Here is a 21,439-nt window from a genome sequence, read left to right on the forward strand (position 1 = left end):
ATTTCTTATACGCAAGGTCGAGGTCGTTCGTAAAGTGGAGGTTATTAAAGAAATTCCGGTTGCCGTTAGAATAGGCAATTTAGATGCTATTTTTAACGTCGTCGTTACCGCCTTCGAGAAGTATAAGCATCTCTTAGAAAATTCTAACTTTTATTAGGGAGAAGTAGTAGAATAGCTAAAGGTAGAACTATTGGATGTACGCCGAGAGCTTATCGAATTTTAAAAACCTTGTATCCGCTATATTCTTTTATTAGCGTTTATTATATACGCGCGCTATATTAACGTCGTACTTAATATTTTTCCTCTTTGTATTATTTATTCTAGCAATATATTATTTCGTAGTACGCTTAATTTTATTAATATATTAAATAAATTTAGTAGTATAATTACTTATTTTACTAGTCGCTTCGATACTATACCGATTACTTATTTTTTATATCTTAGTAATATTATAGAGGATTAAAGATAGGATAATTCTCCGCTTAGTTGTAAGTGTACGCGTTAAAATCCTCTTAAATTTAATAAGAATAATTTCTAGCATAATAATAACGTTAATATTCGCTCGTTTCGTTGCGGTTATTATTAGGGATTTCTTCCGTCTTTATTATTTCTACTAATTATTTATTATTTTTTTAATTTTTGTATTAGAATATTTTAATTGTTAAAAATAATTATTGGTAGTTAAGGGTTATATAGAATATAAAAAGGATAGTTCGTTAATAGTAAGGAAAGTAATAATTCTTATTTTCTATTTTGTATTTAGTAATAATTTTAGTAGATAGTAAATACTCTTCTCCTTTCGTCAAGGGGGAAATATTATAGGATATTCCAAGTAAGTGCTTAAATACTCTATTTTATTTTAGTATATATTTTATTAAGCGTGGGACTATTTTGTCGAGTAGGATATATTATATAAGAGTACTTTCCCTATTAACTTCCGTTAAAGTCAATTAGATTATTAATTTATATTATATCAACCTAACGTCTATCTTACTTATATTTTATAAAATCGTATACGAGGTCTTAAGTTAAGGCTCTCGATAATATTTATTTTTAATTTCCTTTAATAAAATTATTGTTAACCGTTATATACTATTGCTCTATCTAGCAACTAGTTGCTTACTCTATTATTCTGTATTAGCATCACTTATGAAGTATCGCTTCGCGTAACAACAAGCCTAGTAGTAGACTACTCGGTCTTCAAGCTTGGATAGTGATCGTCATCCAAATCTTTATAACGTACCATATAAACTCGCGAAATTGGGATTAGGGAATACAATAGGTAGGCACATATCAGCACAGATTTAAGCATATAATATAATATATATACCAACTATACCCTCTGTGAAGGAGGGTAAAATCTGGCGCCCTACTCTCTAATGCCTTAATTCTTATACTCTAACTTTCGTACCCTAATTTTTACCTACCCTTTAAATTCCCCGCTTCCTCCTTTGTAGAACTCGTTATTGTTGTTATTGGTATTAAGGTTTTCGCTATCTTTATTACTGTTGCTATAGATTAGAGATCTTTATTAGCAATAGTACTAGTAGGGGTACTAGTAGGGGTACTAATACTCCCGCCGCTATACCCTTTATAAGAAAATATCGTTAATAAAAAGTACAGTCCTAAATTAAAGTAGTATAAAATTAGGGTTATTAAACGTAAGGCCCCTATTAAGAAGAAATAGCGAAGTTATTCCTATAAATTGAAGATTTAGGTTAGTTTAAATCTATATGGTATAGGCTATTTAATAGACGAACTAATTATTAATTATTGTAGGTTATTACATATTTAGTATAAATTAAATTACTTCCCAATAATAATTAGTAGCGTTAATATATACAACCCCGCTTAAGAGTAAAAGTATTCGACAACGAATACCCTTTCAATAGTAATTACGATATTTATTATTACGAAGTAGCCCTATTCTATAGCGTACCTAAATTAAATATATATTGCTAGTAGAGGAAGAGGGATTATATATTCCTTAATTTAATACGCGAGGGTATACTTATATAGTTAGCAATAGAGTAGAAGTTGTATAAAGAATTTTGGATAACGAAATAGAGTAACGGCTTAATTACAATAATTTAATTTCGCTAATATTCTATATAATTTTTGTGGAGATTTATCCGGAATAAATAACGTTAGAGGAATTTTGTTTCTTACGAAGTTAATTTAGTAACTTCTTATTACGGTACTATATATTTAATCGAAGGATTATATATTAAGTTTAGAGACTATTAGCCGAATTGTATGTTAAAGTAAACTTATTTTTGAAGTAAGTTTATATATTTATATGTTTATATATTAGTGTTATTGTTCTTCGTATTTCTATTTCTTTATGAAAAATTTTATTAAGAAAGACCTAGATATTATTATAGAAGATTTAGAAATTGTTGGTGAAGATTTAGAGATTGTCGGTGAAGATTTAGAGATTATCGGAGGCTAATTGGTTTAATTTATAGGTTTATTAAGTATAATAGCTAGCTTACTATATTTAGTATACGTACCTGATTTCTTTTCTATATTATCATGAATTTCGACGAGATCCCCCTCCCTTTCGAATATTTCAATAACTATATTTATAAAATGAAGGGTAGTAAATTTATTATAGGTAAGATTAGTCGAAGTGGATAGAGTAAGCGGTAAGTCATTTTAATTCTATTTATTTTTATTGATTGGGTGTATTATTTTAAATTAATTATTATTTTTTATAGAGAAGGTACTTTTGATAAAATTATTAAGAAGAAAGTTTTCTATATTTAAAATATAGAGGTATAATTTAATAAAGTAACGTATTAGAACAAATAGTTATTATTTAATTGGTTTAATAATGAGTTCGCTCTTATTATTAGGGATAATATTAAGTAAGAGTTTTTATTAGTTATGGATGTATACTTATTTTATAATACCTAGCAAGTATGTAATAAGCTTAGGAATGAGATGCTTTATAAAGTGGTACTAGTTATAATTCTTAGTAGCTTTACTAGCCTCTTCTAGCCTCTTAATATAGTAATTAATTCATTATTTAAGAAATTATTAAGGGAAGAGATAGAGTTAGTAATGAAGGATTGGGAGGAGGATAACCTGGGTAAATAATAGTCTATTTTTAATAAGAGAATTATAGTTATTTATATCGCTTTAAAGTATTGGAAAACTTTATAGATTAATAAAAAGGCTATAGTAATAAAGTCTTTTAAAGATAACGGTATAGCCGTTCTTCTAGACGGATTAGAAAATTATTTTATTAATATTAAAGAGATCGATAGAAATATATTCGATTGGGCCAATTGGAAGTACGTTATTGATATTATAAGAGGATTTAACGATTTTGAAGTTATCCTTAAAGGCGAGGATAATTATAACCTTTATTATATTAAAGAGGCAGCTAAAGGTAGTGGTTTTGGTAGCATGTTTAAGAAGGATATGGTGGTATAATATACAAGAAGGAGATTATCTTTATATAGTAATAAGGATGTGCTTTTTATTCGTTTAAGAGTTTATAAATAGGGACGATAAGAATAATAAGAATAATAGTAATAATAGTAATAATTAGTAGTCTAGATAATAGTAATTAAATTTTATTATTAACTTCGTTATCCTTAAAAGAATTAATATCGTTAATATATTTAACGATATTAATATATATAAAAGTAATACTTTTAATTTCCTACTACTAGCGTACTACTTTAAGGCAGTTATCCTATTTATATTAGTACTTGCTTAATTTAGTTATATAATAGTAAATATTATTAATACTTTAAAATTTAACCTCGAGCTCGATTTTTTAACGGCTTTTATTACGAACTTAATTAAAGTAGGTTCGTTTATAGGCTATATTTATGAGTGTAAGGCCTTTTAGTACGTTAGGAAATAAGGGTATTTATGGGACGACGACGTAATCGGTATATTTAACGAGTTGTTAGGAGTTTGGGTAATCGTTGGTAACGTTTATAAATAGGGTAAGGGAATTAAATAGATAGTTTTAATACTAAGGGGTTTGTTTATTTATAGACGAGGTTGATATTGCTAAGGATTAGTTTTATCTTTGCTATAGTTAGATTGTTGGGATTCGGTTGTATGGAAAGGTTATAGGGGGAAAAGATAAGGGGTAAAAGATAGGGTAAAGATAGAGTATAATAATTTCGAATTTATAGTGCTCCGGGGTGGCAATATGTCTCCCCCACCTAAGTTGGCGGGCATATATATACCTGGCATCGGACAGAAAAATGGCATATATGTGCCTACCCATTGCATTCCCTAATCCCAATTTCGCAAGTTTATACGGTAGAGTTCGAAGTAAATAGCATAAACAAAAGTCAAGATGCTCTGCAATATCTCCCGTCATTACTAAACCAGAGTTCTGCCTTCTTCACGCATATGTGAAACTCACATCGTGCCTCGGGTTATGCGGGTGATCTCAACCCGCAGTGTCTGGACCGTGACTCGATTGCTGTTCACATGCCACTGCACCTTGAAAAGCAATTTACATAGCAGAAGGCACACTGTACAAGAGAACATGGCACAGAGGGAGCTTGGGACTGTTGAGGAAGGAACGAAGCCATTCCCAAGGTTAAGCTGGCTGCAGTGGCTGCTTGCGCCTGCCTGCGCCTGCCTGCCTGGCCACGAGAGAAGAGTCATATAAACCCATGGCCCCCCAGCCTTTTGGCCAGTCTCTTCTTCTCCGGAATCAAGTACTTTACCACGTTTTTGGATGAACACATCTTTTGCTTACATCTTTGGTCATCATCACACCTTCCGGTCCAAGAATAGCCCGATCAGCCCGGCCGATTGGAAAACGTCAAACTTCTCCTCCCGTCGGTTACCGTTCGGCCGAATGCTGCCCCCGCACCGCGCGCCGTCAAGCACGTCAAGACCGATCTTCCTTTCTTGATACGCCCTGTCAAGCTAATACAATATCTCCCATTTCTTCACTCGCCTCCACTAGTGGCAACTGAGTCCCTTGATCTTCTTCATCTGGCTTCCGAGTCTTGAGCAAGTCCATACGACCAAAGCCGTTAGCCATCAGGACAACCTACCTGGACGAAAGACTCTCACAACAATAACAACAACAGCCCCAGACAATCAACTCACCTGGACTGAAGACACTCACCCCATCCGTCCGCAACAAACAACTTACAACATGATGACCCCCCCAGTCGACATTCAATACCACAACCACAACAACAACCCGGCCCCCCCTGTCCCAGCCTCCGGTATCTGGGTCCCCACCATAACCCTCTTCGACCCCAAACTCGACACCGTCGACCTCCAGGCCCAAGCTAAGTACTTCCGCTATCTCTCCTCCCCAAAAATCGGTCTCGCGGGGTTTTTAGTCCTCGGCACCAACGCCGAGACCTTCCTCCTCACTCGCCAGGAACGTTACGACCTGCTCTACTGCGCCCGCACCTCCGTCCCCCCTGGGTTTCCCATCATGGCGGGCGTGTCGGGCCACAGCACGGCGCAAGTGCAGGGTTATATTGCCGATGCCGTTGAGGCCGGAGCGGATTACGTGCTTGTGCTACCGCCAGGGTATTTTGGACCGAAGGGACCACGGGGAGGGGAAGAAATGATCGAGAATTTTTTTGATGACATTGCGAAGTTTTCAAAGTTGCCGGTGCTGATAGAGAATTTCCCGGCGGTGTGTAATGGGATCGATCTCAGCAGTGAGCTGATAATCAAACTGGCGAATCGGCACAAGGGCAAGATTGTGGGGACCAACTTGATGTGCGGGAGCGTGGGGAAGATTACGCGGTTGGCGAAGGAGTTCAGCCCCTGGAAAAAGGAGTTTGCGATTTTTAGGGGGCAGAGTGACTACTTGATTGGCGGGTTGGCGGCGGGTTCGAGCGGGTGTATTGCGGCTTTTGCGAATGTGTTGCCTTGGGCGACGGTGCTGAACTATAACGACTGGGTGACGGGGGAGGAGAAGAATATTCAGAAAGACAGGGAGGCCGCACTGCGGAGGAGTGGCATCCTGGCTAAGGTGGAGGAACTTCTTAAGGCTGATGGGATTGCCGCGGTCAAGTTTGCTGCTAGCTTGTATACGGGGTGGAGGGCAGGTGTGGTCAAGGGGGATGGAAAGTATCCTTTGTCGAGGAACGGTTATAAGGGTATGGAGCTGTTTAAGCCGAGGAAGCCGTATCCGGATATCAGCCTGGAGACAAAGCAGAAGATTTGGGTGGCGGTTAACTGGGCGTTTGGGATGGAGAGGGATCCTATTGCGGATGGGGATTTGTTGGACCGAGAAAAGGCTGAGAAGATCCGAAGGTCGTGATCGCAAGAAGGGAATACAGCCGAGATGAGTAACAGACGGCTGGAGGATTGTACTGGATAACCTTCGTTTTTCAGCGGTCATCAGCGTACCAAGCTTTGGCAATTTGATGTAGCCAACGGTTGATGACAGACGTAGAAGCAAATGACTTTTCCTATCCTTACCCGTATATCGTATCTATAAACTTACCTTGGACATGAAAGCACACAAGTGACTTCGACTTTACATTACCAAGCCCATCCCACTGGCATCATCTGTCTCTCCTCTTTCCTCCCCCCAATCCCCATCAAACCTCCACCTTACCACCTCCTCCCCAAATCAACCTCCCTCACCAGCCTCATCTTCTCATCATCCCCCTTCCCCACCCCCTCCGCACCCACAAACCCACCCACCGCCTCCCTGACCACCCCCTCCCAAAACCCGCCCACAACCCCCTTCAACTCCCCCGTCTGCTTAAAGTCCGGGAAAGCATTAACCTCCAACAACCACGCCGTGTTTCCCTCACCATCAGCATCAGCATCGACCAGGAAATCAAGTCCATAAACCTCAAACGCCTGTTCCATCGGCTGGAAATGAATCATCATTCCCCTAGCGGCAGCCTCGAATAATTCACCCGTGACTTGGCAAATCTGGTCCCAGATTTCTTCCGCTTTGGCCTGGGGGAAGTGGACGGGCGAAAGGGTGGGAAGGTCCCAGAAGCGGTGGACGGAGTTTTCGGCTGCGTTGGGGGAGAGATATGTTTGGAGGCAGGTGTTTGTTAGGTGGGCTGAGAGGTCCATCTCGGTGGGTTCGGCGTCGGGGTTGGGGTCGGAGGGGTCAGAGGAGAAAGAAGTGGGAGCCGTGGGCGGGGTGTAGGGAGTACCGGCGAAAAGGGCCAGCATATCTTTGTACACGTAGACTTTGAGCGCACCGATGGCGAGGACGTACACCCTTATGTGGAACTTGCGGTTTTGGAGTTCCGGGAGGAGGAGAGGGGGGTGGATGTAGGGTTGGGCGATGAAGTGGCGGAGGTGGGAGGTGTTGATGTTTGCGTTGGCGTCGGAGTCGGAGTCTGCGTCGTTGTCGTTGTCGTTGTCATCCTTTTGGGTAGCTTCGCCGGCGTCGGAGTTGGAGTTGTTGTCGTCTTCGTCCTCGTCTTCGAAATCGGATTCGGATTCGACTTCCCAACCGTCAAAGATGGATTGGAGCTCTTCCATCGTGCTAAACAACCGAATCCCCTGTCCACGATCACTCATACTCGGCTTCAGAATCCACCATTCCACTTTTTCTGGGTTTCCCCCCTCAATGAGCTGGTCATTCTTCTCCAAGCTAGCGCGCAGGTCGAATGCTTCGACGAGGGAATCATCCAAAAACTCGGCGTAATCGACTTCGAACGCTTCCGCCCTTTTAACGTGCGTCTTGAGCGCGGAAGAAGGGTGCTTGGCGACCCAGTTCTCGACTGTGGAAGACAAAAAGTGTTTGCGGATGAGCGCTTTGCGGATGATGTAGCTGTTGATGAGCGTGGTGGTGGGGTGGGACAGGGCGTGGTCGAAGTCGATTGTTTCGTAGGGGGTTATTTGGAGGATTTTGGCTTCCGCAGAAGGGACGAGCGAGGAGAGATGGATTTCGAGGTCGTCTTTGTTGGAGGGGGTGAAAGGGGAGGGGAGGAGGGTGTATGACGAAGAGGGGAGGAGTTTTTGGAGGGCGGAGAGGATCAGGGGTTGAACGTAGGCGTCTTGGTAGTCGATTAGGGCGTAGAGGTGGTCTTTGCAGTTGGAGTTGGTGGTGGACGATTCCCTGATGGGGAGGTTGGTCAACTCGGTCTTAGTAGCCGAGGAGGGAGTCTCAAGAGGAGGCCTGTATCCAAGCTGCTTGTTAGGATCGTGACCGCCAGTACAAGTAAAGAAAGAAGCACACAATCTCATAGTGACAGTAGTGAGCCAGATCAAGAACCTTCTTGTCTATTTCACCTTTCTATGCTCTATCTGATTAGATAGTTAGGTAGTAATTCATTAACTCTTCTTGATCATCAACTGTGCCGTCGTTGCCGTAGTTCTGTCGTTTCCCATGTCTCATAACCAACTGTTGTCGTTCCTCTCATGAAAGCGCCGTGTCTCTTCTCATCACGCCAAAATAAAAACCAAACGCGAAGCCAACGCAAACCAAACACGCGCAAACTTACAGCTGCAACTCTTTGCCATGCAAATTCTCGGCCGTATTCCAAAAGTTGGCCTTGAGCGGGGTGACACTGTGACCATCATCGTTAGCAACCATCCCCCCAATCCCTCTCTCTCTCTCCTCTCTCAATACTTGAAAACTCACCTGGTATGCCCCTCCTTAACCGCCCACCCATCATTCCCCGGCGGCGCCTCCTCCACACTCTTATAAACATCCGTAAACCTCGGACTCCACTTAAAGTGCTTATGGGTATGCAACCCTCCTCCCCTTCCACCCCTCTTCCCAATCGCCTCCCCCCCATCCGTCTCCGCGCGTCCGGCCTCCCCACCCTCTCTAATCCGTTCCTCATCCTCCTCCTCGCCATATACTGACCCTTCCACTTCCTCAAAACAGCTGCCCGCCCCCCAATAATTCTGCAACATGGGCGTATACAACACCTTGCCCTCTTCTAGTTTTTCCAACAACGGCACGTTGACACTATACAGATCCACGCTCCCATCTTCCGGCCACTGCTTCCACAACGCCTCAATCACGCGCACCGATTGCCGAGAAGCCTTGGCGATGATAGCCGGGTCGTGGTTGCGGTTGAAGAAGGCGTAGCTAAGTGCGATAGCGCGACGCTTGCACACCGCGGCTTCCAGCGCGCCGCCGAGGGTTCCCGAAGAAAGGGCGAACACAGCCGTGGTGTTACGTCCGTAGTTGGGACCGGACACCACGAGGTCGATGGGGCCGCGGTCTTGGAAGAAATGGTAAAGGCCGATTTGCACGCACGAGGCGGGCGTGCCGTCGACGAGGATCCATTCTTCGGTTCCGGGCACGGTGGAGGGGCGGGGGTGGGTGGAGCCGTGGTCGGTTACGTTGACCGCCGTGGTCTCGGTTTTCTCAGGGGAGGAGTCGGAGACGAGAGCGGTGGTCAGGCCGGCGGCCGGGGAGGACGCGGGGGGAGGGCGGTAGTAGAGCGGCTTGACGGTTTGTCCGATCATGTGGGCTTTGCCGATCCAGGAGCGTTGGGTGTGCGGCAGGCAGACGGAGACGATGTGCCCTGCGGCTTGCAGGTCGCGGACGAGGGAGTGGACGTAGGGGGACGAGTGGGGGGAGGGAGGCCCGTCGTCGTTGACTACGAGGATGTGCATGTTAGGCAGTGTGTTGGTTGTCGTCTGCCGTGGGGTGGTAAGAGAAAGTGTTGGTGGGTTGTTGTGTGTAGTCGGGATCCAAGACCTGGGAAAACTTTTCAGGTACAAGTCCAGGAACCGAGGGACAATCCGAATTTTTTTAAGTGTTGAATTGGAGAAAGAAATGGAGTTGCGGTTGGTCCCGCTCAGCCTTGACGTTTTGACGTTTTGCTGGGCCCCATGATGCGATTGCGGGGGTGGGGCATCAAAACAAGCTGAAGAGTGGAGCGGCCCTGGATGGATTTGGGTTCACGGGGTGATGATCCAATAATATAAACAAAAACAATCACGGGGAGCCAAGAACCAAAGTTTGTGCATTTCTGACTAACATTGACTAACAATTACTGTTTTGTGTTTGCCAAAGACTTTGAGACTGTTTGACCATACGTTGATGCATGTTCAAGTGTCGTGGAAGGGGATGCATAACTGTGCTATCAAACTGGCTTGTCCTAGGGAAATATGCATACACGAAGAGCAGTGTCTCGACGTCTCCTACAGAGGTAAAATCGTCTTTACAAACTCCTCTTAGACATTGAAAACTTTGATTTTCATGCTCATCAATCTAAGAGCTAGCCTTATTTGAACCTCGTTCTCTTCCAAGACTGACACGTTAGACAAACCAGAGACCTAGTGACCTGATTAATGACTGCATAAAGGTTTTACTAAACTACCTAACTTGTAGCCTTGCATCCAGGTTTTGTGATAGCCACGGCAATTCCAAGCCTATCTAGACCTCATTTGACCGGGTGGGATGGAAGTACAGGTCCTTGTCCCCTATGCCATCAAGTGAATGGACCACATCCACAAACATCAGCCCATCTACCACCCGGAGCAGCATCAAAACATGGGTAACATGAAGAGAAAAAGAAAGTCTCGAACGGTCCAGTAATTGTAGCCTAGCCTGCCTTGTCCCTCATAAAGCAACATCAACAAGTCAAGGAAAGAAGTGAAAACAACCAAACGGAAATGACGACCGGTGCAATCTTGCCATGCTATACCATGCCATGCACTTGTACAACACAAAGTGAAAAAAAGAAAAACAAAGAGGAACGAGGGAAAAGGAAAAAGGGGATGAACGCCTTCGCTGGCCACCCCAAGTTCCAGTCATAGAATCTCCCAGACCAGACGTTAATGAATCACCAGACATGCAATCATTCCATGAACGCGCACAAAGTAACCACCAATCCCGAATAGTTTCTCCACATAATTCTCTCTCTCTCGTGGTATGTTCGTCGTCTTCTGCCTTGGCTGTCCTTGTGATGCCTTCTTGCCCTGTCCTAAAAGATAAAACGCCTGCGTAGTGATCCGTGTTCCCAACGCCTCCAAACCCCGTTGTTGAGTGTCCCATCAAAAGCAATAATATTGAGATGTCGAAGTCAAGCCAGTGTATGGAGATGCCGTCCGCCGGCGCCGTAGAAAACCTTTTGAAAGGAAAAGTGGAAAGAGCACCACCCATTAAGTTGTGTACCATATGCCAGAGCGTGATCAAGTCCTAGTTCGCTTAGCTGGACCGGCTCCGACCGATGGTGTCTCGCTGGCTCTCTTTGTACCAGCACTGGAGGATGCACCGGCCTTGGTTCGACGGAAGGCGTCGAATGGACTCTTCCTTCCCTTGGGTTTGGCCTTCTTGGGCGTGTCTTCTGCAGCCTTCTTGCTGCCGGCTCTTGTGGTGCGTGCTGTGGCTGGCGGTGAAGCTGGCGCTAACGGTGTCGTCTCGGGTGTGCCTGCTCTGTCCTTGTCTTCTGTTTGGAGCTCAGGGGCAGCGAGGGGCTCTTCCTTGGCCCCTTCGACTGGCTTTTCAGGCTCAACGACCTCCTCCTTCTCCTCCTCCTGTACCTTCTCCTCCTCGGCCTTCAGGCTCTCCAGGACGTGATCCTCAATGTCGGTAGGGGCCTCTTCGTCTGAGTCAGGTACCTTTGCCTCTTTGGGTTTGGGTGGGAACAGCAGACGGGGCTTGATGGAAGAACGAGTGAGAGGACGTCTCAAGGGAGAGGCAACAGCACTCTCAAATTCGTTATCGGCCTCCACCACCTCCTCTTCGACTTCAGCGAACTTGCGGAACTGTTTTTTGCCGCGGCTGTGAGGTAGTCAGTAAACATGCTCGTAATTTCAGGGGTCTCTCAGATTTCACTCACAACATGATCAACATGCCGTCCTTGCGGCCAACCGCCTCCTCCAAACTCACCACGCCCTCACCAGGAATGATAACCAGATTTCGGGTGCTTCGGCGGGTGGTGGTGCGCTCAGTAGAAGTGGTAGTGGTGGTAGTCGTTGTCTTGGTGCCGTAGAAAGGGTTGTCAATGCTGTCATCCACCACGGGGACGCGCTCATGAGAGTCAGTGAAAATACTAATTTCCTCCTCATCAGAGTGAGCCGCGAAGCTGTCCAGGGTGCTCTGCTTCTTAGCGCGCGCTTTCTTGGGGCTGGGCATGGCCTCATTCTCGTCGACCTTTCTGCTGAAAAGAGTCTTTGTGACTCCCTTCAGTTGAGACTTGCTGCGCTCCGTTGGCGGCTTGATGGGAGTCTTGGCGGGGGTGATGAGGCTGCCAGCTCCAGTTGAGCGACCGCCGGGGGCGTGAATGGAGCCCTCAAGATTTAGAGTCCTTGAAGCGCGATGAACTGAATCCACGGCGGGATTGACAGCGCGCTTCTTGACGGGGGTGAAGGTTGGGGTGACCATGGCCGACGATGAAGGTTCAGCAGCTTCAGTCTGATGATGGCTGTGATGATGGTGATGAGGTTGACGTTTTGTTGACTTTGGCGAACCTGTAGATTTGTGGTGGGGTGAAGGTTGTTGTTTGGCAACAGATGAGATGTGACGTCTGGGAGTGGGTTGAGGTGAAGGGGTGCGGGCGCGGCTGCGGGATGAGGATGAGGCTTGGGCCTGTGTGCGTTGGTGGATGCGTGTGGACTTGCGCGGCGTGTAGGGCTCCCAGTGATCCTCAAATCCGTGAAGCGGCGCTGGCGGGGTGTGGATGTCGGAGGGAGAGTGCGGGCCGGAGGGAGTCGCGGCCCCGTGACTGCGAAGTACCTCCATCATTTTCTTCCTTTCGTTACAAACAAGGCTGACAGTATATCGGACAATTGTTATCCAAACACAAAAGTGTGCGACCAATGAGACGATCGCTACTCAGGCGACAAAGGCCTAAAAGGATGCGATGAAGGAAGGAGCGGGATGGGATGAAAGACCCGCCCGCGCAATCGATCCTGAAATTGGCGACGACAATGGAAGGCGCGTCAATTGGCCTATGCAGTCGGATGTGCGCGCTTCAACGGCCCGATGTTGTCGATGCAAGGCCGGCGCAAGTGGATGTGATGAATGTGTTGCGACTCCAAAGTGCACACTCCAAGGGTTGTGCGATGTTGTCAGGATGTCGTCGTCGTCGGGGTCGGGGTCGATGTGGTGGTGGTGGTGGTGGCCGGCTATGCGGAGATCTTTGACTTCCAAACTGTGAAACCTGGAACGTGCGAAAACAACAAAAACTTGTGCCCAGTTTCTTTCCTCCTCCACACAAATCGCGCAGCAGCAGTACCCAATCGAAGCTAGTAGTAGAGTAGGTAATTGGACAATACAATAGAGGGTATAGTGTAGTTGCAGTATAGGTTGATGAAAACAGTTGACGATTCCACTTCTGTGTGGATGCAACACAACAATATAGAGGCTGAGTGGTGATGAAGATGGGATGTGTGAAATTGTCTGGGGTTAGGAGTGAGTGTGGGAAGCAAGGCCGATGATGCGGATGTTGTTTGGGGGAAAGAATGCAAAGAAGGGGCTGGGGGGCGGTCTGCGCCTGATTGATCTGAGAGCATGCCAGAATCACCACCCAAGTGCACGGACCATCCCTCGCTGAACACTCCGTCACACCCTGTCTTTCTCCCGTTTCCGTCGTCGTTGGCAACCAGGGTCAGTTGATGCATTCCTGTTTTTCCATTGGCTGGATCTTGATTGCAGTCTTGGTTGATTGCGCTAAGACGCGTAAAGTCTTTGTTCACCTGAGACGCGTCTTTTGCTCCCTTGCCCTTGGATGCTGCTGCCCACTTGCCCTTGCCGAAAAGTGTCCACCGTCCCTTGCGAAAAAGTCCACTTTGACCCCCGTCCTGCCCGTCACTGTCCAATCCCGTGGTTGCAGGCCGATTTGACGCCTGGCCTTGTTGGGCACAGCTCGCAATTTGATCAACGTCATTCCAATGGCGTGCATCGGCATCCGTGCACCATCAACCAGTCCAGAACATCAAGTCAACAACAGCTCTAGCTCTCTACCCTACCCCAGATCGTCACCTACCTTGTCGGCGATATCAACGACGACGAACCACCGCCAAAAGCAAAAATGGCAGACGACCGAATGGAAATCTCCGACGAGGAGGGTTCCTCCCTCTTCGCATCGCCCACTCATCCTCCCACCTCCCGCGCGCATCCCCCGTCGCAAGCGCAACAACAGCAGAAAACTCCCGTCGCTTCGAGTGCAGCAGCAGCCGCCTCCGCAGCCAAGGACCCCGCCACCAATCAGAGCAGTAGTCGCTCATTCGGCATCGACAACACCACGATCGAGAGTCGCGAAGCCGCTCTACAGCGAGAGCTAGAAGGAGTGCGCAAAATCAACCAAGTGATCGAAGGCGTCATCGGTACATTGGAGCGCGCAAAGGGGAATATGGGTGTAAGTTTTTGTTCTTTTCTCCGATACTCCTCTGTTTACTTTCACAGGTTTGGTTCTCGGGTCGAACATCCGTCCAAACTTTAACCACACCTCACCTGCCTCCCTTAACCTCCACCCTAAACTCTAATCCAACCACACCTCTTCCCTTCCATGTTTGCCAATCACTAACAAACCGCCTCACAGACCGTAAACCGCACAATCCACTCCGCCTCCCACCTCCTCACAACCTGGACCCGCATCCTCTCCCAAACCGAACACAACCAGCGCCTTCTGCTCAACCCCTCCTGGAAGGGCGCCACTGCAGATCTAATCGAAATCGAAGCCGAAGCCCTCGAGCGACAGCGCGAAGCCGAGCGCAAGGCCGCCGAAGCCGAGCGCAAGCGGGAAGAGGCGCGCCGCAAAGCAGAAGAAGAAGCGGAACGGAGACGCTTGGCTGCTACGAGTACCACAGGGGTAGGCAGGGGGAGGCCGAGGAGTAGATCTGTTGGCGTGGCCAGTTCGAGGTATGGGATTGGAGTTACGAGGAGCGCGACTAGTGCGGCGGGGACGAGGGGGGGTAGGTCCGGGTCAGGGGTGGGAAGTTTGGTTGGAACTGGGAGGACGGGGACGGGGACGGCGGCTGGAAGAGCGGGCATGACTACTAGGAGTGGATTGGCTTATCGACCGGCTGGAACGGGGACGGGGACGTCCGGGATACCGAGTGTGAGAGGAGGGAGAGGAGGGACGACGACAACCAGGAGTGCGAGGGGTGGGACGACGACGACTAGAGGGACGAGAGGTGGGAGTTCGACGAGGGGTGGTGCGCGTTGAACAATGGAAGGGGAGGGATGAAAAGTGTGCTGGACATGCTTATGATCATGATCATGACGAGATGAGATGAAGATATGATAGAATGCTGTACCTCCGCAACGGAGTCAAGAGCCATGTCTTTTTAGAACCCCATATACCCAATATGTACAGATACCCAAACCAAACCTTGAAACCCTTCAAAACGCCATTTTTGTGATCTTGCCATACATATCAATCCCTTTTCCCTTTTGCCCTATCCAGACAGAACCTTTCATCCCCCATTCCCAAAACCCCAATCCCCCACCAACTTCACGTCTTCTTCTGAAAAAAACTAGTCAACTTCATCATCCCCCTCGTATTAACCTTGGCCAACTCCTTCACCCCCCTACTCACACCCGCCTTCTTCACCTTTTCTTCTTCTTCCTTTTTGCGTCTTTTCTCCGCCCTCTCAAACGCCTCCTCCTCGTCTCCCGCTATCCGCTTCCGCGAGAAATCACTGTGCGACCTCGACGCGACCGCTTCTTGGCGGAGCTTGGTTAATTGCGCCAGGTAGGACTCTAGGGGGGTAAAGTCCACTGAGGAGGGAGAGGATAGTTGGGACTTGAGGTAAGAGGAGAGGGAAGGAGGGAGATAAGAGGAGGTGAGGAAATTGAGAGATACGCGGAGACGTTGGAGGTTGAGGATTTCTGGGGTGGGGAGGAGGGAGGCGACGACTTCGACTCCGGCTCCGGCCGTTGGAGTCGCTACAGCGGTGGTGGCTTCGGAGAGGGAGGTCGTCGTCGTCATTGTTTCCATCGTCTCCTCCCCTTCTTGCGACTCAGTACTGGTAGACTCAGTGGTGACAGTGGTACTCGACCTCGTCACCGTCGTCCTAATCCCCACAATCGGCGCCTCCAACGCCTTAGCGACAAACTTCTCCTCCATACTCTTCGGCAAACCGCCCTCGCTCATGCGCTTGGCTTTCGACAACAGCTCCTCGACAAGCTTTGTCTCGTTAAGTCGAAACATCGTCTCGTCACCCGCCTCCACGGTGTCGCAGACGCTCGCCATGCGCTTCTCAAGCAGTTTTCGCGCTTGAGGCCATTTGAGCACTTCCAGGAGGTGGTTCTTCCTCTTTCCATCACTGCTGTCCTGCTCCGATACGGCGTCAAAGTGGTCGTCGCTCGAGAGGAACATGCGCTGCTGCTGCTTCTTGTCTGTGATCTTGGCTGCTGCTAGGGCGGGCAGCACGAGGAAGAGGGGGTCGATCTGCGTGGCCACGTAGAGCTCGGAGTCTTTTGTGGTTTGCGCGGGCGTGAGGGGGGTGCCGTCTTCGAGGGTGGCGCTGTCGATTAGCCAGCTGCGTGGGGATTTGTTCTGGGGGGCGGCGATCTTGGTGAACTCGTAGAAGCTGCCGGAGTCGGGGCAGACGAGGTAGCGCGTGGGTTTGGCATAGCGCGGGTTTTGGAGGGTGACGATGCGGGATTGTGGGGTGGCGGACTTGGGGAGGATGAAGATGTTGGGAGGGGAATCGACTTCTGGGGCGAGGGTGTAGATTGAGCTGTTGCTGGAGGCGCTCTTGGTCTTGGTGGTGGACGTCGACTTTGTCTTTGAAGTGTCCTTGGATTCTGCGCTGGCCGTTGCGGCGGCTTTCGATCGTGTTGTTCGTGGCATGGCTATTTTTGACTTGAGTTCTTCACACCCTTCTGCCCGAAATTAGATGTTATGCTCGTGTCTTTGTTTGTTTCTTGTGTTAAGAGTCGCAATGTGTGATATCGCCAGGGTCCCAAAAGTCCGAACTCCAATGGCTGGATGGAGACGGCTTCGCTTGACCCAGCTCTCCACAGTGAGCGGCAGACCCCTGACCATCAATCGCGACTTTGGCTGGAGACCGACGCGACTGACCGCGATTTCGTAGCGCGCCCCACCCTCTTTGGTTAAATGACCCACTTACACGAGACTTCCCCAAGTTTTGCCGTTTGCGCTTTGCCAGAGATCGCGTTGTCTTGGAGACTGGACTCCACTTTCTGATGTCTGGCCAACCATGTGACCGGGACCCTAACTTCTCAACCTTGAATTCCCCCGCTGTCGTTGTCCCGTCCACGCACTCGCGCCCGCTGTTGATGGCTGCCAATGCCACTGTCACTCTCTCACCATTCCAGTTTTGGCTTTCGATCCAGTCTTGCACTTCCACGGCCAAGCTAAACCCGACCAGCCTTGATACCATCATACCGCCGCGATACCGACATCCGCCGCCGATTTCACGATTTCAATCTTTTTCGTTGTCAGTTAATTTGTGGCTTATCGTGAAACATCCACTTTCTCTTCACTATTCATTGGTAAAAATATTTTCGCTTTTTTCTTTTCTTCCATTACCACAGCAACGCTGCCTGACTTGACTACCCTATAATCTGTGAGTGTGCCCAAGCCTGGAAGATTTTGAAAGACTCAAAAAGGCCTGAATGGAGCCTTGCGAATGTTTGCACCTCATCTTGGGACTGGACCTATTCTTGGCCGCCACGACTGACTGTGTGGTTATTACACCATGACTTTTTAGATTTGCCTGGATTTCTCGAGTTCCACTAGGCCAACAAACTCAACCTAAACACTTTTACGAACAGCCACACGATTCCCGAACTCTTCTCGTCCATCTTCTTTCGCTTCCACCGACCACCGCACAGTCTCACCCTCGGGCGCCTCCCTGCATAACACCATCCAGCCTGCAGTCCTTCCCTTTGGCGACCAATGTCCGTAAATGTCGTCCTTGTCGCACACTAATTGGCCGCCCAAATAGCCATAGCCTTCAGGTCCCGTCCCATCCTTGCATAAACCTGGAACCTGCAACATCGATCCTGAACTGAACCAGCTGCACACACACCTCCCCGCCGCCGCCCGGTCAATAATCCAAATTCGATCTCCGCTTTCTATCCCGTCCCCGTCTCCCTGGGTTCCGGATCTGCCCTGGGCCACCAGTCCAGTCGAGTCGCTTTGGGCTGCTCGATAACCTTGGGCGGAGACGATCCCCATCACCTCGTCGATACTTCAGATCACATTCCCGGCGGATAACATCCTGGGTTCGGGTTACTAGTGTTGGAACGCAACAAAAGGTCATGGCGACACATTGGCCACCCCGGTCCCCTCACGAAGCTCTCATCAGTACCCCGCGAGGCCGCCAGCGCTTTCGTGAAATGCAAACGTCGCCCACCCCGTCGCCATCCAGACTCAGAATGTCCCGATCGAACCCCGCCCTAGCGGCGCGCTACACCGACAATGAGGACGCCGTTATGATCGACGTGGACGACCTGGAGGATGAAGATGAGGACGAGGAGATGGTACAGCTGAAGCTGCAAGAAATTCAGGCGCGCATGAAGTTGAAAAAGATACAAAATGCAAAGGCGCTAAAAAGGGCAAACTCATCCATGGACGCACGATCGAATGGAGGCCGGCCAGAAAGCGCTTCGGCGAACAACTCGAAGAACTCGATGCAACCCCCAGCCGGACTTCCCATTCAGTCAAGGTTAGCTGCGGCAAGAGATAGGATGGAACAACAGTCGAATCCCGTCCAGGTTCCCGCTTCTCCGATCAGGAGGGGACGTAGTGAATCCGCTCCTCAGCCTCCTCAGTCACCCCAGAGGGTCATGTTGGGAATCGACAAGGGACGAAAAGCGGCCGACATGTCACTCAAAAGGGCGCCCTCGTTACGAAAGGTCGAAAGCGAACGTCCTTCTTCCCAGAATCTACAGTCCCAGCAGTCCGGCTACTTGCGACGGTCCATGACGACATCCTTTAGCGAAGATCAACCCAGTTCCCGTCGTCCTGTAAGCTTCGACGGGCGGGCAAACTCCTTCTCCCAAGCAGAAGAAAGACGTCCCATGAGTTTCAACGAGCGGCTAGCATCTGCCAGGAACGAAGAGCAGGAGCGCAGGGAAAGAGCACAGAGGATACAGAAGATCAGGAGTAATGCCTTCAGTATTGGCAGGGAAGAGATGGAGGAGTACAAGACCAAAGCGGTGGACGTTCCCGAAGTTCCATACAAGGCTCCGGAATATTCCCGGGACGAGATTCTATCGGCAACAGGAGGATCTTCATCGACTGCAGGAGCTCGTGGCCGACCGGCCATGAGCGCATCATCGTCGTTTACGCAACCAAGCTCGACACAAGTCAACTCCGATAATGAGCCTGGCTTCGAACCATATTCAGGTCTTCGCCTGTCCAAGCGCATTCTCCCCCATAATGTGGTCACCCGCGCTATCACAGGCAAGAAGACGTATGGTCTGAAGGATCTTTTGAGGCAAGTCAAGGCGCCCGACTGGTCCCTCCCTGATGTCGAATCCGATGTTGTCGTCTTCGCCATTGTCGCAACCAAGTCCGAACCGCGCAGTCATCGTAGTGACGGCAAGCCCCTGCAAGAGCGCGGCAAGTACATGGTCATCAGCCTCTGTGATCTTCAGTATGAAGTGGAACTGTTTCTCTTTAACTCCGGATTCGACCGCTTTTGGAAGCTCACACCGGGAACTATTCTCGCCATCCTCAATCCGACCATCATGGCGCCAAAACAGGGGCAGCAAGACACCGGCCGGTTCTCGTTGGTAATCAACAGCGATGAGGATACCATCTTGGAGATTGGTAATGCGCGCGATCTGGGCTACTGTAAGAGTGTCAAGAAGGATGGTATGCTTTGCAAGAGTTGGGTAAACCTCCGACGTACCGAGTACTGCGATTTCCATACCAACGAAGCAGTGAACAAGTCGAGACAGGGGAGGCTTGAATTGAATAACTCTTTCGGTTTTGGAGAGAAATACAAGCAAAACTCTAGGTACGCCAAGAGTGAAGATGCTAGGAGAAAGGAGGAGGAAATACGACTGAGGGGTCAATACGACCGATCAACCGGTAGTCACTTCTTCATGAACCGTACTGCCGCAGAGCTCATTGATGGCGGTGGCATGGCTGATCAGGCCGAGAAGAAGGAAGCCATCAAGAGAAGCTTGGCGAGGAAGGAGAAGGAAGCTGAGATTGCAAGAAAGCTGGCCGAAGTGGGTGGTGGTGCTGGGAGAGAGTACATGAGTCGAGCCGCTGGTGGTCTTCGCGCAAGCTTCTCCTCCACCACCTCAGTACCCATGTCAGGTTCTGCTTCCTTCTCGTCAGCCACCGTCTCAACACCGATGTCGTCACTGTCCGGCCACAGCCAAAGCAACAGCATAAATGACCCCCTAGGCTTTGGCGGCAGACCCCGATACGACCTCCAAGCCCTCGGCCTACTCCGCAAAAAGGGCGAAGAACAGCCCAAGATCGACCTCGGCCCAATAAAGCGCAAGCGCCCCGAGTCCGCCCTCTCAAGCGAAAACAGCTTCAGCAAATCCAACTCCACCAGCAGCGCAACCATCACCCCCTCCAACTACACCAGCAACACGAAAGCCCCCTCCCTAGGCTGGGGCTCCGGCCTCCGCGACAAGCTCTCTCGGATGAAAGAAGGCGAAAAGCTCAACCTCTCCCACCGCGCCAGCACCTCCAGCATGCGCGATTCCACTCCGGCCCTAACCAAATCCTCCACCACCACAACCTCAACCGGCCTCACCCCCGCCATCAACCGTCTCTCCACCTCCTCCAGAGACTTCAACTTCACCAACTCCTCCAACGCCCCAACAATGACCCAGGGCCACAGCAACCTCCCCAACCGCCCCTCCCCCGCCGTCCGCTTCTCCGCTGCCCCTAATAACTCCTCCGGCACTACAACCACCGGTCCCACCACTTCCCACACCTCCTCTTTATCCTCCTCTCGTCTCCTCGGCGCCTCAGCGTCCGCACGTCTAGCAGCCGCTAGAGCAGCCGCCGCCGCACAAGCCGCTGCTGCTGCTGACGGGCACTCGCAAGGTGCCCAACCGCCGGTGAGGAAGAAGACGAGGTTCGTGACGGATAAGGGTATTAGAGAGGCGGGCAGGGATAGTTTGGGGGAAAAGGGGTTCTTGTTGAGTGCGGCGCAGAAGAGTAGACGACAGGTGGTGTTGAGTGAGGATGATGATGATGATTTGATTGTTTTGAAGTAAGGAGTCGAAAAGCTCAAGGGGTATGTATACATATGGATGGGCAAAGATGGTTGTTAGTGGGGTATACGTGGATGTTGTAATGCATTGGCATGGTGGACGTGGTTGATGCGTTGGGATCAAGAACTTTCATGCTCATTGTATGTCTGGATACGATGCGGTTGATCGGTTGGTTGGGTATTTCGGCTTGGTTCAGTTATTGGCTGGAAACTGGATGGCTCCTCGGAGGTTTGTTTTATAGACTGGATTGGATTGGATGGGTATGGTTGCAACTGTTTGGGGCATGGAGGATGGATGGGTGGCTTCGGGTTTCGGACTGGATCTTGATCTTTCTTTTGTATGATGAATTGAATGACAACACACACACACACA

The 21,439-nt window shown here is 49.0% G+C and overlaps 7 protein-coding genes across 7 annotated transcripts; 3 read left to right on the top strand and 4 right to left on the bottom strand.

The window, feature by feature from the left end:
• Positions 1 to 5,149: 5,149 nt before the first annotated feature.
• On the top strand, positions 5,150 to 6,277 carry B0H65DRAFT_428487 (uncharacterized protein; the record flags this gene model as incomplete). Its single annotated transcript, XM_062824763.1, has 1 exon — positions 5,150 to 6,277. One exon carries the CDS (start codon positions 5,150 to 5,152, stop codon positions 6,275 to 6,277), a length of 1,128 nt encoding a protein of 375 aa, XP_062680205.1.
• A 296-nt stretch (positions 6,278 to 6,573) lies between these two features.
• B0H65DRAFT_575610 (survival protein sure-like phosphatase/nucleotidase) lies at positions 6,574 to 9,870 on the bottom strand (the record flags this gene model as incomplete). The annotated part of the gene is made up of 3 exons (XM_062830626.1): positions 8,576 to 9,870; positions 8,436 to 8,501; positions 6,574 to 8,110 (listed from the first exon to the last, which is right to left on the bottom strand). Exons 1-3 carry the CDS (start codon positions 9,562 to 9,564, stop codon positions 6,574 to 6,576), a joined length of 2,592 nt encoding a protein of 863 aa, XP_062680206.1. The 5' UTR covers positions 9,565 to 9,870.
• A 1,126-nt stretch (positions 9,871 to 10,996) lies between these two features.
• B0H65DRAFT_218739 (uncharacterized protein) lies at positions 10,997 to 12,757 on the bottom strand. The gene is made up of 2 exons (XM_062822020.1): positions 11,739 to 12,757; positions 10,997 to 11,680 (listed from the first exon to the last, which is right to left on the bottom strand). The coding sequence occupies exons 1-2, from the start codon at positions 12,641 to 12,643 to the stop codon at positions 11,089 to 11,091; spliced, it is 1,497 nt and encodes a 498-aa protein (XP_062680207.1). The 5' UTR covers positions 12,644 to 12,757; the 3' UTR covers positions 10,997 to 11,088.
• Positions 12,758 to 13,516: 759 nt separating this feature from the next.
• B0H65DRAFT_495386 (DASH complex subunit Duo1-domain-containing protein) lies at positions 13,517 to 14,813 on the top strand (the record flags this gene model as incomplete). Its single annotated transcript, XM_062827787.1, has 2 exons — positions 13,517 to 14,258; positions 14,442 to 14,813. Coding segments are annotated over exons 1-2 (699 nt in total), but the record flags the coding sequence as incomplete, so codon positions are not given.
• A 399-nt stretch (positions 14,814 to 15,212) lies between these two features.
• B0H65DRAFT_218762 (ribonuclease H2, subunit B) lies at positions 15,213 to 16,878 on the bottom strand. Its single transcript, XM_062822021.1, has one exon. It carries the CDS (start codon positions 16,698 to 16,700, stop codon positions 15,357 to 15,359), a length of 1,344 nt encoding a protein of 447 aa, XP_062680209.1. The 5' UTR covers positions 16,701 to 16,878; the 3' UTR covers positions 15,213 to 15,356.
• Positions 16,879 to 17,708: 830 nt separating this feature from the next.
• On the bottom strand, positions 17,709 to 17,954 carry B0H65DRAFT_395065 (uncharacterized protein; the record flags this gene model as incomplete). The annotated part of the gene is made up of 1 exon (XM_062823763.1): positions 17,709 to 17,954. A coding segment is annotated over one exon (246 nt), but the record flags the coding sequence as incomplete, so codon positions are not given.
• On the top strand, positions 17,854 to 21,165 carry B0H65DRAFT_218764 (uncharacterized protein). The gene has a single exon (XM_062822022.1). It carries the CDS (start codon positions 18,137 to 18,139, stop codon positions 21,068 to 21,070), a length of 2,934 nt encoding a protein of 977 aa, XP_062680211.1. The 5' UTR covers positions 17,854 to 18,136; the 3' UTR covers positions 21,071 to 21,165.
• Positions 21,166 to 21,439: the final 274 nt, after the last annotated feature.

Source organism: Neurospora tetraspora, assembly GCF_033439725.1.
Source record: "Neurospora tetraspora strain CBS 560.94 chromosome Unknown B0H65scaffold_5, whole genome shotgun sequence".
Taxonomy (NCBI): Eukaryota; Fungi; Ascomycota; class Sordariomycetes; order Sordariales; family Sordariaceae; genus Neurospora; species Neurospora tetraspora.

Bases quoted from the DNA above. Each gene is read 5' to 3' on its own strand.
- B0H65DRAFT_218739 (XM_062822020.1), bottom strand. From the start codon at position 12,643: ATGATGGAGGTACTTCGCAGTCACGGGGCCGCGACTCCCTCCGGCCCG. The intron at 11,681-11,738 runs GTGAGTGAAATC...ACTACCTCACAG, and splicing joins GACGGCATGTTGATCATGTT to CCGCGGCAAAAAACAGTTCC.
- B0H65DRAFT_218762 (XM_062822021.1), bottom strand. From the start codon at position 16,700: ATGCCACGAACAACACGATCGAAAGCCGCCGCAACGGCCAGCGCAGAA.
- B0H65DRAFT_218764 (XM_062822022.1), top strand. From the start codon at position 18,137: ATGGCGACACATTGGCCACCCCGGTCCCCTCACGAAGCTCTCATCAGT.